At 38.2% G+C, this 16,771-nt stretch overlaps 1 protein-coding gene across 7 annotated transcripts in view; it reads right to left on the bottom strand.

Moving 5' to 3' along the window:
• The window catches only part of SGMS1 (sphingomyelin synthase 1), a 324,408-nt gene that overhangs the window by 16,246 nt on the left and 291,391 nt on the right, over positions 1-16,771 (bottom strand). For all 7 annotated transcript variants that reach the window (XM_012467580.2, XM_012467576.2, XM_012467581.2 and 4 more), the window contains one exon: positions 4,236-4,353. In XM_012467580.2, the coding sequence (XP_012323003.2) occupies positions 4,236-4,353 (118 nt within the window). The remainder of the gene's footprint in view (positions 1-4,235; positions 4,354-16,771) is intronic.

The raw sequence follows: 16,771 nt of genomic DNA, 5'->3' as shown, positions 1-16,771 counted from the left end.
TGGCAGCCTCCAGTGTAAGCCATGAACATGTACACCACCATGGGATACACCAGAAATTTGTAATCTGGAAACTGAACACGTCTACTTCCCTTTTCACTTCCTTTTCCTAGTGGCTTACTATTGTTGTAGAAACATTTATGGGAAGGCTACTTTTCCTCACAATCTGATCATCTCACAGGATGATTATTTCTCTGAGCTATTACATTTTGTGAAGATTACACTGCCATCAAGTGAATGGACAATAAGACCAATTTTTATAATCACTACTGCATACCTGTTGGGATATTTTTCTTAGAAGCTGCGCATTTTGAGTACTGGCATTAAGGGAAGCATTAAGTACACTAATTATGGGTTTTAATGGCATGGTGAAACCAAGTTTAAGTTCACATGACTGTGTTAAACAGGAAGTCATAATCTAAAGCTCAACTCTCCTCCCTTACAATTTAGTGATGATTGAGTAACTGTCAGAGTAGGCACCAAGTGACAGGCCTCAATTGGTATCTCAAATCATGGAATATCCAATTCTGGAAGCATTGTGCTTTCTATATCCTGTCTCTGGGCCTTTTCATCCATATACACAGCTTTAACCACCATCCAGAATATGATGATTCACAAATATTTGTTTTCCAGACTTGATATTACCCTCAGCTTTAGACTATATTGCTAACTATCCTGGATATCACCACTTAGCTATCTCACAGATACCTTAAACTGTGTTTAATCCGAGTCATTGACTCTCTTTTTCTCTACACCATGTCACTATACCAGTGGTAAAATATAGTCCTTGAAATGCTTCCCCATTCTCATTCCCTGCATGAAATCTATTATTAAGTTGTGTCGATTTGGTCTTTTAAATATTGTTCAAGTCTGTTTCTTCCTTTCCATCCATCCTTAGGGCCAGTAGCTTAGCTTGAGTCCCTTATTACAGCATTTTACACATTTATCACATAAGGTACAAGTTTAAACTAGCAGATTTTAAGGTGTTTTCCACAAAGGTAGGGACTATATCTACCCTCCTCATGCCTCATACTCTAGCACCCAAAGCACAGCGGGTCCTTAATGCACATTTGCTACATCAGTTCTCACTGGATGAATGAGTCTAGGGGTTGAAGCATGATGACAATACCAAGTCCTCTTCTTACTTCTGTATAGCATGTTACACTGACAGAGCCCCTAGAAATTGTCTCCTTTCACACTTATAACTCCTTAAGACAGATTTCAAAAAGCATCATTAGCTCTGCTTTGCCAATTAGGGAGGGAACTGAGGCTCTGAAAAGTTAAATGACTTGCCCAAAGCTAGTAAGTGGTTGTGTAAGACTGTCTTAACGACTTCAGTGTTCTTTTTACTGTTAGGTAACTTCGTATTTTTACAGGGGTAGTAAGTTCCCTCTCTGTACAACAGTTCAGAGAGAAATCGAAGATTCAGTGACAATGATGTTCAGACATCAAGCAGAACTTTGGCCTGAGTTTCTTTTAATAAGGTTCCTCTCACTTCTGAGTCCCTTAGCCCTAGGTATGATTCTAAAGTAGGCAAAGCTGTCCTCTGAGGCTTCTCTCCAGTGTCACCCTTTTCTTCCTTCAGATACTTCTCCTCAGTGGAGGATTCTGAATAGCCCTTGCCTGACCACTGAATTTCTTAAGTTGATCTGCCATCCAAGAGGCAGCACCAAGCCTTCGAGGCCTTTCCCAATTCTTATATCTAGCTTCAGAAATCTTTCTGTTCCACCTGGGAAGTGTTCTGTTAATAAGTTAAAATTTAATCTAATTAAGTCTGCAGAGCCAACTTTCTATTCAGAGGAAACACAGAGAAGAGAGACACAAGTTACTTGACATCACAAAGAAACAAACAGATAAATCCAGAAGGTAGGATATTCTATAGGACAACTAATCTAATGTCTACAGGCTACTTGCTAAGCAGGGAAAGGAAGAAAGGACTGCTCTAGAATTATAGACTTAAAAGCCAGAACAAGTCAATGTAATATAAACACTTCGGACCCTAATTTATACAAACCAACTGTAAAAAAAGGAAAAGCATTTTAAGACAATCAGGATATTCCATCAATTTGTAAGTGCTGATATCACAGAATTACTATTAATTTTATTGAACACCAATAGCATTATGGTTTTGTACTAAAATGTCTACAGTTTTGAGATGCATACTAAAGTATATGGAGATGAAATGACATTATCTGGGTGTTGTTTTAAATACTTCAAAAAGAAAAAAGAGAGGTAACAAGTGTCACAAATCTTGATAATTACCGAATCTGACTGTTGGGTTTATGGGAATTCCTTATACCAGTTGGGATACATTTGAAAATTTTCAGAAGAAAAAAGTGTATTCTAAATCCTTTTTTCCAAGAGTCCTATTCTACAAAATAAGTAATCAGATTTAATGAGTTTTAACTAATAATTTTTTCTAAGTTGTACTAATATTTCACCTCCTACTGTTTAAGATTCTAGTTTTCAGAAGATCCTCATAGAATGATGGCCCTAGTTAGGATACCTGGCAACACAATAAATGAGCAACACGCTTGAGTTTGGCTTTTGTGCATAGTTCCTGCTGCTACTTCTGTGTTTACAAAGAAAACCCACAAGCTATTTTTAGGCACGGAATATTGGTGAGATATGTTGATGACTCAAGCTGACTCTGTAAGAACCAATGGTTCACCAAGTATGGGCTTGCCAGCAACTGGTGGAGTTACAGTGGTCCTCAAGAAGAAACAAATTTAGAACCAGAGTAGGGAGAAAGACTACGTGGTACGGTCCCTCAATACTGGATCCATCTTCAACATGTGCTTGGCCAGAACCCACATCTACCCACCCTTGGGAGCAAAATTTCCCAATGCACAAACTTTTTTAAGGAATTGAATTAAACGTAGGCGAACATCCTAAACTGTCAGTTTACTGCTGAGAACAGGCTGCTTATCAAGCCAGCCTGCCAGCAAGAGTCCACATCCTTGGATTTTCAATAACAAGATACTCTCTATAACCCAGGAGCAACAGGTGAGTGCTTGGGAGCTTTCACAGACAATAAAAAAGATGTGAAGCTGGCTTCTTTGAAAGGGTGAAAGAAACTGCAAGAAAGAGTGCAGGGAGGCAGGATGGCTGATAGAGAAGAGTGGAATGTTGAGAACATTCCTTTTGTATGACAGCTTTTCTGGAGCTAAGGAAATAGCGTGTAGCAAGAAAAAAAAGGAAAAAGTTAAGTAAGAAATGAGCTATCTCTGTAGGCACATATGTAAGTCTAGGAAAGAAACAGGCCACAAGGGACATACAAATTAAAGAGATCCAAAATTTCTTATGATTAAATTAAAAATCCAGAGCGAATTCTTCAGCTGTCTTTCCAAAGATTCTATCAGAGAAAACATCTCTTCTCAGATGAACAAAAGTACAAATCAATGAGACTGAAAGCATTTGGTTGTTTCACCCACACAGTCAAAATGCAAAAAAATGATCTCAAATACATCAGAGTATACTATATTTTCTCCCACCAAAAATCAAAGAGAGAAATTAGCCTTTTTAAAAAAAGTGCATTAAAGAGCTTTCATGTACATAAATATTTTAACAATAAAATCTTCTGCTAATTATTTCATAGAGTTCCAACGATCACCCTAGTTAAAAATTCTTCCAAGGTAAAGGTTGGGAGATAAAGAGTGTCATGTGAATCTGATGCAAAGGTAGAAATAATAAGAGAGGAATAAAGTTCATTTTTAAAAAGACTTCCATGTTACTAGAGAAAATCAGTAAGGCCATATATTGCCCCAGAGAACAGTGATCTTATTTGGCTTGGTAGAGGACTACAAGGAGATAAGAACACTTTTTCTTCCTGGCTCTGCTGTAGGGATTAATAGAAAGAAGGAAAATGGAAAAAATATCACTTGAAATTGAGCTTTCCCTCCAAAGAGAGAGAGGAAGCATATAAAAGCTTCTGGATGAGTGTCAAAGAAATGAGTGATATTTTAAAAGTTTGGCAGGAAACCAAGGAACTACACCCCCACACAAAGCTTAACTGCTTCCAACACACAAACTAGACCATATATTTCCCCAGTTGGGAGGCACTGGCAGGGCTTAGAGATTCTGGGAAGGGTGGGGCCCCTTAGCCACATCGTTTAGTAACATTTTTAGATGGAGGAGGGACTCAACTGTATTCTGAAAAATTTTTTCCTGCAACCTCAGTCAAAGGACCCCAGGGCAAGAACAAACAGAAAGGGAAATTACAGCAAGGAATAGTTTACCTTCGGAGAACAGTTGAAATGCATACCGGGTACTGGGAGTGTAGTTACATACATTGTAATACACCGATACAGGTACAGCGTGCCAACTATGCAGAAAAATCTTCTGCTAATAATAGACCTAGAAAAAGGGAAAAACAGGGCATATTCTCAGTCAAGAAATTCTGTAGGTTCATTTACTTTAATTTTTCAATGACTCAATAAAAGCAAACCCAAAAAACGACTTGAGAGCTTGAAACCAGAATGTCGTAACTACGGCCAATACCAGATTTAGACAAAGATTTTGAGAATAACGTTGTGTGGTACTTTCTAAAAAATATATTAACTGGCCAAAAGAGTTTAAACTGGCCTATATTGCTATCAATTAGGCTTCAAGAGGCCTTCCACCCAAGTTGACGTTCACTGTTAGACATACAAGTGGAGTCCACTCTGGTCAGAACCCACTTAGTATCTGTGGTTAAACATTTAGAGAGTATCTTCTCTGTTATCAAAGATAGATCTTCAGAAAATTAGAAGGACATTAGAATGAGAATTTAAAACTTTCATGCCATTTAATAAGTCAAAGACATTAAACAATTTTATTTCTACATCCCAGAAGCTGATCCTTTGAGGCAACATGATGCCAAAAAAGAACCTAAGGAAAAACAGCATTTGACCCCATCCCATTCCCTGACTACTACTGCAACTTGGGATGCACTATTTACTTCTCTGAATCTCAACTTCCTAAGAAGTAAAATAGGGATAACTACATTAGAAATAATGTCTGAAAAATTCCTACCATGTAGTAGGCACAAATGGTAGGGATAAAATGTATAGATTATGTGGATGAACAAAAATATAAGCAAGAACTAGAAATAGTTTTTTTATTAGGTTCTAATAAAATTATTTAATACATGTAGGTATGTATCTATCTATCTATATATACATGTATACTGAGTTAGATAATGTCTCCTAATATAAAATTCCACTTAAGTTTGTACAACTTAACCTCACTGAAGTTCGGTGTATTCTTGAACAAGAACATTCTTTCCCTCTCTACCTCTCTCTTGTAGTACCACAGGCCAGAATCATGGGGGTAACCCTGTGGGTCTCCTCTTTCTTAACCTTGAGGAGTTCAGATTTCCCTACATAAGGAAAATTTAGGCAGATTTTCCTTTTAGGATCCTGGCCATTCAATCACTGTAATCATATAGTGTAGCTCTAGTTTTATGCAGGATGGGTATGCCTATTGAGGTGTGGTAGCCAGAGGAGAACTGGCTTCATGTGTATGTTCTGTTTTAACAAGAGAAACAAATCTATGTCCCTTGTATGATTAAAAATTAATTTAAAAAAACCATACAACTATACTGGCATTTCATCCACATCTGCACAGCCCAGGTACTTAGACTTCATGAGTAGAATTTGGGTGGTGGTCTCTACCTATATTTGAAAAACTGGGTCAGAATTATTTATGATGGAAGCCATCTTTGCTTATTTTCTCTTAGACAAGCTGCATATGCCACATCTGGAGACATGAATTTATTCAGCATAAAGCTGTCTTTGGAAGCTATATGCCTCTAATTTCAAGTAAAATAAAAAGCACAATTAAATAATATAAACAGGGACAATACTAGAGACGAATACCAGCCCATAAATGGCTTTGCCAAGAGTACCAAAAAGGAAATATCAAAGTAAAATTTACATTGTAAGACATAATGGTCACTTTTCTTTCAAATAAAATGCTCTCCTTAGCCATGCTGCTCAAGGGAACAGAAATTATTTGCAATTTCACTTGAACTATACAAGAAATACCTAAGTCAGCAAACTTTCAAGTCTAGATCTGCTGAACTCTTTAGAGGAAGAAAAATAAATTTACTACTTTTGCTAAAGATTACTATCTTAAAATCGCTTTGCCTGATTATTTTATGGCACACAGAAGGTACACACACACACACACACACACACACACACACACCCCACCCCAATAACTATTTCCATATTTCAAACTTGAGTCACATGTGAGTATCAATGGAAGTGATTTCAGAACTATCTAAGAATGAGGTCTATGAAAAAAATAAAAGATGAGGAAAGACAAATACTTAAAAATTGTTTTAATTAAAATATTGAAGGTTCAGTCACATTTACTATTTGACTTAAAGAGTCAAAGAAAACTGAAATTTGACAATTTCCATGTGAAACTTGTCAATGTTAACAATAAGGTGACAAGTTGGAAGTGGTTGTTTTTAAGAATTTTCTACTCTTTGGCATTTAGTATTTTAGAAATTAAGCTTAGAATGTCTTTGATGTATAATGTTAAACAAGGATTTCCTACAACAAACTTTAACAGAATATAAAAGTGTTTAAAGAAATTGTAGGCACTTCTGGGCGTTCACTTCCTTAATGAAAGAATTACACACATTTAGAATTCTTATTTACTTAAAGGTTTAAAAGTTCAAGATGTGTTTTTAAAAAAACTCACAAAAGAAATGTTAATGAGATATTGCTAGAAATTAAGCAGATACCAACAAGAGAATGCACTGTATAATTTTCAAAATCACAATGGTGCTCCCCTCACATGGGATACACCTCTCCTTCCACATTCAAAAGATGCCAGTTTCCCATCTGTGCACACTTGGCAATGATTATCATCTCAGAGACTCGTGTTTGGTCGCATTTATCTATTTTTCTCCCAAGTGTTAAAGCACTAGGCTCATTAGTACTTTTCCTGAGAGAAAAGAAAAATGTATCTGTTCAGTTTGATTATAAGGAAATATGAATAAGTGTTAACATTTTATAGATAATTATTAGACTTACTAGAATAGCATATTATGTCCAGTACATGCTAGTATTTTACTAAGCTTTTTTATATTCTCTATTTAAAAAAAAAATTGCTCAGAACTTGACTAAATACTACCAGTACTACAGTGTTTTTGGCATTTGGTAAAATGATCTAAAATTCTAAAGAAAGGTCAGGCATGGTGGCTCATGCCTATAATCCCAGAACTTTAGGAGGCTGAGGCAGGTGTATCACTTGAGCCCAGGAGTTCAAGACCAACCTGGACAACATGGCGCAACCCTGTCTCTAAAGCAAATTAGACGAGCATGGTGGCATGTGCCTGCAGTTCCAGCCACTCTGGAGGCTGCAGTGGGAGGATCACTGGAGCTGGGGAGTTAGAGGCTGCAGTGAGTTATGACTGTGCCACTGCACTCCAGCCTGGGTGACAGAGTAAGACCTGTCTCTAAATAAATAAATGAATGAAAAGTGGTGAAAAAAATTACTATACTGGAAAGTAAAACTAAAATACTGGAAAAAGTTCATTTGTTTTCCCATGAGTTGTTTCTTTCAACTAATCCACAGTAGGAAGACATGCACAACTCTTTCAGTGCTCAGACCTTGTCTCCTAGCTCTTTCTGGAAGCTATTAGCTTTTAGAGATAAATAGGCCTTGACACGGTACAGTGGAACTAAGCAACAATTCAAAACTAAGAGGCAATAAACAAGAGAGAGTACGTGTAACTAACACAGAATTGAGAGACTCAAATCTCTGAAGCAGTCATGGAAGAGTAATGATTCAGGTCTCTGATTACTGATTCCAGCTGTAAAACATGAACGACAGACAATGCATCACTAAGCTGTATCTGTATATAGATGCTAGTTTTACCTTTAACAAATACTTAACTGGTAACCCTCACCATCTCAATTAATTTCCTTGGAAATTAGCTTCCTCACTAGCAAAAGGAAGAAAAGGATACCACTTTCTTATGAATCAGAGAAATAGGTGACATAAAAAAACTGGAAAGGCCATGGAATAGCACTAAGAATGAACATCAGAATAATCTTTTTTTTTTCTTCTTTTTTCCCTGAGATGGAGTCTCCCTGGGCACCTGCCACCACACCCAGCTAATTTTTGCATTTTTAGTAGAGATAGGGTTTCATCATGTTGGCCAGGCTGTTCTCGAACTCCTGACCTAGTGATCTGCCTGTCTCCCCCTTCCAAAGTGCTGGGATTACAGGCGTGAGCCACTGCATGCGGGCATCATTTTTTTCTTAATATAAAAGGTTGAAAAATGAAATAATTTTGTTTAGAGCCAACAACCACACTACTGAAAACAAAGTTTATACTGAGGTATTTCCCCAGGAGTGGTATTATCAACAGCAATTGTTTTGCCAAAGTTCTCTTATATGCCAAGCTCTGTGTCCACCCGGCAATGCATGGATATGATCTTTATTTTACAGTTGGGAAAAGTGAGGTTCAGAGAGTTAAAGCTGAAATATAAACAAAACGAAAACATTCAGGCAACTGCATCCCATAGTGTCAGACATCTCAATTTTCAGTGTTTATAGCTAAGCCAACATCCTATCCCATTTCAGCTCCCTTTCAAAATCTACTTAATGACTATATTAGTTAGTAAAGTTAAAAAAAAAATTCTTGTAGTATCACATAGCTATCTAAAATTAAATGTGTCCATTTTTCATTTTTTTTTGCAGTCTGTGCCCAGTTAGATTTGCTTATTAGCAACCCCCTCATATGTTAAATCAGTCTTTCTGAAATGTCATCCATTTCTCAACCTCTATCTCACCTGAACATCCACAGTGACCTTCTTTCTACCTGTTGTCCTTAACACCACTCTTGCCTCCTGCTATGGTTTGAATGCTTGTGTCTCCTCCCCCTCAAATTCATATGTCGAAACCTAATCACCAGTGATTAGATCATAAAGGCAGGATCCTCAGGTCTGAATTAGTGCCCTTATAAAACAGACCATAGAGAGGTGGGCTCACCCTTCTGAAATGTGAGAACACAGGGAGAAAGCGCTATTTATGAACCAGGAAACTGGCCCTCACTAGATAACAAATCAGCCTGCACCTTCAGCTTGGACTTCCAGCAACCAGAATGCCATAACTCACCCAGTTTATGATATTTTGTTATTGCAGCCTGAACAGACTAAGGTATCTTCCTAAAATCCATTCTGTTTAGAACTGCCAGAATCATCTATTTTGAAACAGTTAAACAGGTATGTCCCTTAAAGCCCTCCAATGGTTGTCAAACTCATTATAGCTAAGCCAACATAAAATCTGATGAGTCAACATAAAATCCAAATCCTTTCCCAAGACCCTGAGGCCTTAGATCTGGCCACTTCCCCCCAGTCTCCCCTCTGGTCACCCTCCCTATGATTCTCCAGGCTCTGTCTCAGCCCAATACTCTTGGTGCTCTTTAAACACAGCTTGCGAAGTCCTTCCTGCCTTGAGTAGGATCTCTGTGCCAACAATTCTCTCTGCCTGGATTCTGCCTTCTCCTAGGACACTTGCCTGTCACTCACATTCCATTCAAATGTAGTCTCTCAGAGAGATCCCCTACTCTAAGGAAGCCCCTGCTCCTCTCTATCCCATCCTTCTATTTTAATTTCTTAACAGTCCTCCTGACAACATTCTGTACCCCCACATTCCTATATTCTGTGGAAGATAATGCCAAAGAAATTCTAAAATTTGTTTTCCTTAATTCATTGCTACCAGCCCCTGGATTCCCTGGATTGTGAGAACTCCCCTCACAGCTTTCTTCAACTCCCTTCAACATGACACCTCCTTTTTTGAAGTCTTTTTTTTTTTTTGAGACAGGATCTTGCTCTGTCATCCAGGTTGGAGTGCCATGGCATGATCATGGCTCTCTGTAGCCTTGATCTCCTGGGCTCAAGCAACCCTCCTGCCTCAGCCTCTTGAGTATCTGGAACCATAGGTGCAGGCCACCATGGCCAGCTAATTTTTAAAAAATTTTCTGTAGGGTCTTGCTATGTTTCCCAGGCTGGTCTTGCAGAGATTGCTCCATTATCCAACTAGGACTGCAAACCTCTGGAGGTTGGGGCCTGTAGGTTCTGTATCCTTCTCTCTTCCTTCTAGCGTCATTGTCCTATAGGGCCTTTCCACCCATCAGAGCCTTAGGTATCTCAATGGCTACACACTCCATTTAGGAAAACCCAGGGCTTAATTCAGCACTTTAGGAGAGAAAATTCTAAGGAAAGCTTAGTAAAAAAAATGAAGGAGCAAGACTAAATGCAGTAGAACAAACAAAATAATCAAAATAAACGCTTGCCTGGGAGATTTAGAACTCATTTAATAATTCTTAGGTACCCATTCAGGGTGGATGGCACAGTTCCTAAATCAGGAAAATGAGACATACCTGTGCACCAGTCCAGAAATGTATCTGTATATATACTATGTGTTTTTGCTTTTTTAAATTCCAACTCAAAGAAATTTTGTACCTTTGCTATTAATTATTTTAACAACATTCCCATTTCACATATACCATCATCCCATTTTACAGAAGAAGAAATTAACTAACGTATGAAGAATTTAAGTACTACCCTGGGACCAGAGAACAAGTCAACAAGAGAATCACGACAAAATACAGATCTTTCTAGACTTTGAATCAACTGCTCTTTTCACTAATAAAATTAAAATATCACTTCCTGAGTTATATACAGATTGTAACAGAAAGTAAAGAAAAAAATGCTACTCTATAAGACATGAACAAAAACATCAATACTATCTACTTGAGATAGTTATGTAGAATTAAAATCAAGTATCCTCCAGAAACTGCTCAATAAAACTGTAAACAAAAGGTGTTATATTTCTGTGTTGGTATTTTAGGCTATCAAGAAAAATAATATGTGTATACATGTGCACACATATGTGTGTATACATGAGTGTATACACAGCATACAAATGTGTATATGCATATATATAGTATAACTGTGTGGGTGTGTACACACACACACCCAGATCTCTCCTCATTCCTTCCCATCATCAAAACCTCCCCACCTTGAATCACATTGTTAGGGGCTTGCTTAATCACAGCCAGCAGAACTAACAATTAATGTTTGCTTTTGAATTAAGGGCTTATCCTTAAATGTAACACTGTTATTTTAACAGGGGGTTTCTGAAAACAGACACATCACCAGCAGTCGCTAACATTTATGGAATTCTAGGCACAGTAACTAGCACGTGCAACACTTTATAAATTTTAGTGGCTATTAAACTTCACATAATGAACATACATGTGCTATTCTAAACATGGGGAATACAGTAGTAAACAGAACAGACAAACAGCTTGCCTTGTGGTGCTTGTGTTCTAGTGAAAGAGGCAGTATTGTGTTCTAGTGAAAGAAATAAGTAAAACATAGAGCATGTTAGATAAGTGCTAAAGAGTAAAACCAAGCGAGAGTGTCATTATTGAGGGAAGGGAGGTTAGAATTGGGGGCTAACTTAGTCAGAGAAGGTCTACCTCTGTATGATCGGTCAACCAGGAGGTTATCTGTGGGAGAAAATTTCAGAGGCTTGTATGTGTCAGCGTTTGTTGATCATCACGGTGGTCAGGGAGTAGAGGGCATGGGGCCATGAGGTCTGGGAGGACCTCTTAGGTCACCATGAGGAAACTGGCTTTAATGCTACATGAGGTGGAAGAAGAGAAATGTACACTGGCTTACTCTGTCTGCCAAATTAAAAACCCACTAAAAGGAAGCAAGACCCAGGCAAGGTAATAACCCAGGCAAGAGATGAAGGTAGTTAGACCTATGAGAGCAATAGAGGTGGTGAGGAAGGTCTGGGGATCACCTGAGTCCAGGAGTTCCAGGCTACAGTGAGCTGTGAGCTATGATCACGCCACTGCACTCTACCCTGGGGGATGAAGTGAGATCCCATCTCAAAAACAAAACAAAGCCCAACACATTTGGCCTGAGAACTGGAAGGAACAGTATTGCCACAGATGGGCTTGGAAACCAGGAGGATGCCAAGTACTCTGTCAAGTGCTTTATGCATGTCATCTAGTTCAATCCTTACAACGACATTATTATCATTCTCATTTTGTAGGTAAGTAAACAACGCTACTACAACAGTCAAGTAACTTGGACAAAGTCACTCAGTCAGCAGGTAGCTGTAGGGATCTTAATTAAGGATGACCTTCCAGTGTAAGACTGAGGATGGCCACATGCTTCACAATCACAGTCATGGACTGACAGGCTGGTGGGACACAGATGTGGTGACTTCTAAATCAGATCATGAGTAATTAGACAGACATCCATGATGGTTTGTTGAGAGGAAGGAAATAGACAATTCCTGGGCATGTTATAAAAGAGAAGGTCAAAATGATACCATTTACAAATACACATGTATACAGATTACTCATTTATGAACACATATAAAAAAATAACAAGTGACATAATCTCAAATATGAGCATTATTTATCTCTGGTGAGATGATAAGTTAATTTATCATTCATCTTCTAATCTGCCTACAAGTCAAATTACTGGGATTACTAAATTTAGAGGTAAGTCTACAATTTCCCTATAATTCCTACAGCTCAGGCCAGTATTTAGATCATGAGACCCAAAATTGTAAAAATTAGAAAAGGTAGAAGCAAAGAAGACTACCAGTTCACTAACATGAGAATGAGAGGTGAGGCACAATCTGGGACTGAATCCACGAATCCATCGTCTAGCCCCTGGAATACCCTTTCCCACTCCAATAAATGGCCTCAGTAAACAAAAAGAGGACAGAGGAGGCACAGTGAGGCCTGCAAGAAGCTAGGAGATCCAGATGATCTGGGAAGAGAAGGGATCAGAGAAGGTCCCCAGGAAAGGAAACAGGATCTCAGCTCAGGGTCTGAGTCTAGGCAGATAATGAGTCAGAATCAAGGGAGGAGAGAAAACTTACTAGAAACATAAAGAAAGGTTGGGCATGCGTAGTCAGTGGTTTTAAATGCAGAAACGTGACTGAAGTTGGTAGCAAAGGAAGATTTCTCAGATTAGTAGTGAGTAGGACCCATTCTACATTTAGGAGGTTTCAGAGCGAGGATAGAGCTAAAGGCATTTTCTACAGTCCACAGGGGAACTGCAAGATGGATGGCTATCAGAGTTGGCAAATCCATCCTGGGGCACATGCACATGTCTCCCAGATGGAACCCAACACATAAAATTTATAATTAAAAAACTGAACTCATTTGTTTTTATTCTATCTGTCCTATGCATGTGGCATCTATAATACTAAATCTGTTAAAAAATATATATATATCTCCAGAGGACAGGTGCCTATAATACCAGGAAATTTCTAGACTGGATGTATATTGAAGAGCCTTCAATGCCCAAAATATGCCACTGTAGGATGACAGTTAAATCAATAGCTTCTCCAAGTCTCAGTTTTCTTCACTCAGAAAGGAGAATAACATTACTTGCTTTTAAGGGTTGGTTGTATCAAATGATACAATACATATTAATGCTTATTACTCTAAAATCAGTTGGTTTGTAACCTGCCTCTTGAATAGGATAATAATTTTTGAGAACATGGATTAAAAGAAACAGAACAAAACAGATTTTGAGTAAGCACATAACTGATGGAGCTATATGTGTGGAGGGAAGAGAAAGGAGGGTAAGAGGTAGTCCCTGAGCACTTATCTTGCTTTATTGCTGCAGAGAAATATGACAGCTTATCAGCAAATTAAACAATGGGCAAGTATCCAAAAAAGTTACAGTAATATGAGGGAATTTTGTCCTCATGAGTTTCATACATGGATGGAGCTTAGACAACACATTTTCAAAAACTGAGATGTCACTCTGAGAACAAACAGTCCCCAGAATAAAACCCCCATGCAACTGTTTTGCTAGCTACTATGTCCCTAGAACACAGTCTCCAATAATTTTTGGTAAATAACTAAACATAAAAATGTTCTAAAGTTCCATCAAAGACTACCATTATGGTCTACAGTATAGGGGTAATATATAATAAAGTGAAATGACCTTAAGAAAAAGCTCTTCTGGAACTTAGAAAATAAATTCTATTGAATAGACACCCCCATTTTCCCCCACTTCACATCAAATGCTTTCTATATCAAATGCTTTTAAGAACATTACCTAATCACAACCATGGAAGACATAAAAACAATGAAAAAAAAATGCTGACAGCATCTATGGCCATAAACTATTTTTGGGAACAGAAGAAGAGTTAAGTATTTTGATTCAATCAACTTAATGAGAAAAGAAGCACTGCTGGAATTAAAATAGGGTAAAACGAAAGAAAAAGTCTATTGAATAAAACACAAACCAAAAACAATCAGATTAGCATCTGACAAAACCAACTGCCAATCAGAACAAAGATTATGTCCTTGGAAATTAGATTCCATTCACAGAAGAGAGGAAAATACTACAGATAAAATCTCTTAAATTGGCAGATACCCACTTAACAAATAAGGCCTCCCAAAGATTAAAATACAAAAACAGTCTTTCCCAAAGTGACCTCCAAACATGAAATACAGAATTCCAGTAAACTTCTAAAAATCCCTTGTAGTTCTCTCACATACAATACCAAAAAAGCCACACTGGAAAGTCGTATCTGTCCCTTCCTGTGGGATTAACAAAGCCTCTAGAAATAGTGCTAAATATAGATGTCATGGTAGGTCCCAAGCAGGATCTCTGGTCATCATTTTTCTTCTCTACGTCCTTCCCTTTTGGCATGGGATTATTTTCAAAGAAAATTGTGACCCACTAAATGACCATTTCCTTTTCACCAGCCTCTCTACAAATCTATGCAACTGTTTATGCTAGAATGTTTACCGCTAAGCTCTCTCTGCCCCCGACCCCAACCCATAACCCAACTGCCTAACGACTTCTTTTCTTTCTTTAAGTCTTTTCACCACCAATGGACTAATATACCCTGTGAAATTTAATTCCTCCTTATACAACTATCTTATGCTACTCCTTTCAGGCAAATGTCTGACCCAAAAGAAGCTATGATAGAAAACACATATCGAGATATACACCCGACTTGATTTTGCTCTGAAATAAAATATATTCAAGCAAAGTTGGAGATTTCCCCAAATTAGTAAATTTCCCCACTAAATTTCATATACAAATCAGGGATTCAAAGAGATGCCCAAAAACCTCATATGAGAAAGATACTGCAAGAGAAGTCAGCCCTGTCATTATGAAAGATTAGAAGCTCTGAGCATCATGGCTTCTAGAAAGAGTTCAGTCCTTCTTATTACCCTTCCACAAAATGTATTTACTGGAACAATGTTAACTGAGTCTAAGTCATGATCATCTTTCACCTGGACTACTGCAACGGCATCTTAACCAGGCACCCTGCTTTGACTCTTGCTTCCCTAGTCTCTGTAATGCAGCCACGTTCTTTTAAATACCAGTTTAATTCTTTTTAAACACCAGTTGTTTTGTATCCTTCTCCCCTAATGACTTACTGCACACTTGAAATAAAATCCGAACTCCTTATCCATCCATGGCCCACATGGTTAACACCTCACTGGCCTCCTGGATCAGAGTTCTCTCCTAGCTCACTCAACCACATGGGCCCTTGACCGTTCCTCAGGTAACTGCCAGAACTCTGCACTTTTTGTGTCTCCTGCCTCAACTACTCTTCCCCAAACATATGCATGGTATTCATTCTCATTTGATTCAGATGCCTGCTCAACCATCACCTAGTTAGAGGACTTTTCTGATCATTCAATCTAAAATGCCAGTCTCTCCCCACTCTCTCCAACACTCACTAGCCCTTTGTACTGTTTTATATTTCTCCATCGCTCTAGCCGATATCATATATTCATTTTTCACTGCCTTCCTTACACTGGCCAGAATATAAGCTTCATGAAAGCATCAGGATCCTTTGCTCATTGCAGCATCCCCAGGGTCTATCCGTGTCTGGAATATGGTGTACTGCTCAATAAATACTAGTTGACTGAATGAATGAATTTTAGGTGAGGACTTTCTATGTGCCAGGTACTGGGAAAGGTGAATGATGAACAGGATCTAGTTTTTCCCCTTGAGGAATTTACAATTTAGCAATGAATGAGACATATATACAACTAATAGAATGGACTGTAACATGGGCTTAAAGTGTTAGAGGAAAACTGTGGAGTGAAGGAGCTAGAGATAAGGCAGGACAGACTGGGACCAGATACTGAGGGCCCTTGAGGTTCAGGCTAAGGAGTTGGTTCTCCATCTGAGCACCCACGATGGAGCTCTAAGTAGAAATGGAAAGAAGAGATGGATCTAAAATTAGAACGGAAAGAACTTAGTGACTATCTGGATAAAAGGAACTGAGGAGTTCTAGGTTTCTAGGAAATGCCACTGGTCAGATGGAGGAAGAATAAGTTGGAAGAAAAATATAGTAAATCTGGTTTTACACAAGTTGAGTTTGAGGAACCTATAACCACCACACTAAGTCATAATAATTTCTCTGGTGACTTGGAAACTCTATAGTCCTGCTCCTTGGCTTTTTCTTCAGGTGTTCACCATGTTTTAGTAGAGCTGAGCCACATGTATCACACATAGGTGCCACTGTGTTAGCCATGATTTATCATGCATGAAAAATCCTTAACGTCTTCAGCCTTCATCAAATCTGTAAGTTTAATATACTCTTTATCATGCTTTCTTAAAACAAGGGATACCTGTTTTGCAGTGAAGTCTGACACAAATGCAGAGATTTCCCAGGAATTTTTCCTAGTCAGTGGCTTGAAAGTCCAATTCTAAATGGGGAGACAACATTATTTACAATTTTAAAAACCA

Source organism: Aotus nancymaae, unplaced genomic scaffold (genome assembly GCF_030222135.1).
Source record: "Aotus nancymaae isolate 86718 unplaced genomic scaffold, 86718_ANA_hifiasm-v0.15.2.pri h1tg000010l, whole genome shotgun sequence".
Taxonomy (NCBI): domain Eukaryota; kingdom Metazoa; phylum Chordata; class Mammalia; order Primates; family Aotidae; genus Aotus; species Aotus nancymaae.
This window is presented reverse-complemented; position numbering and strand designations above follow the sequence as displayed.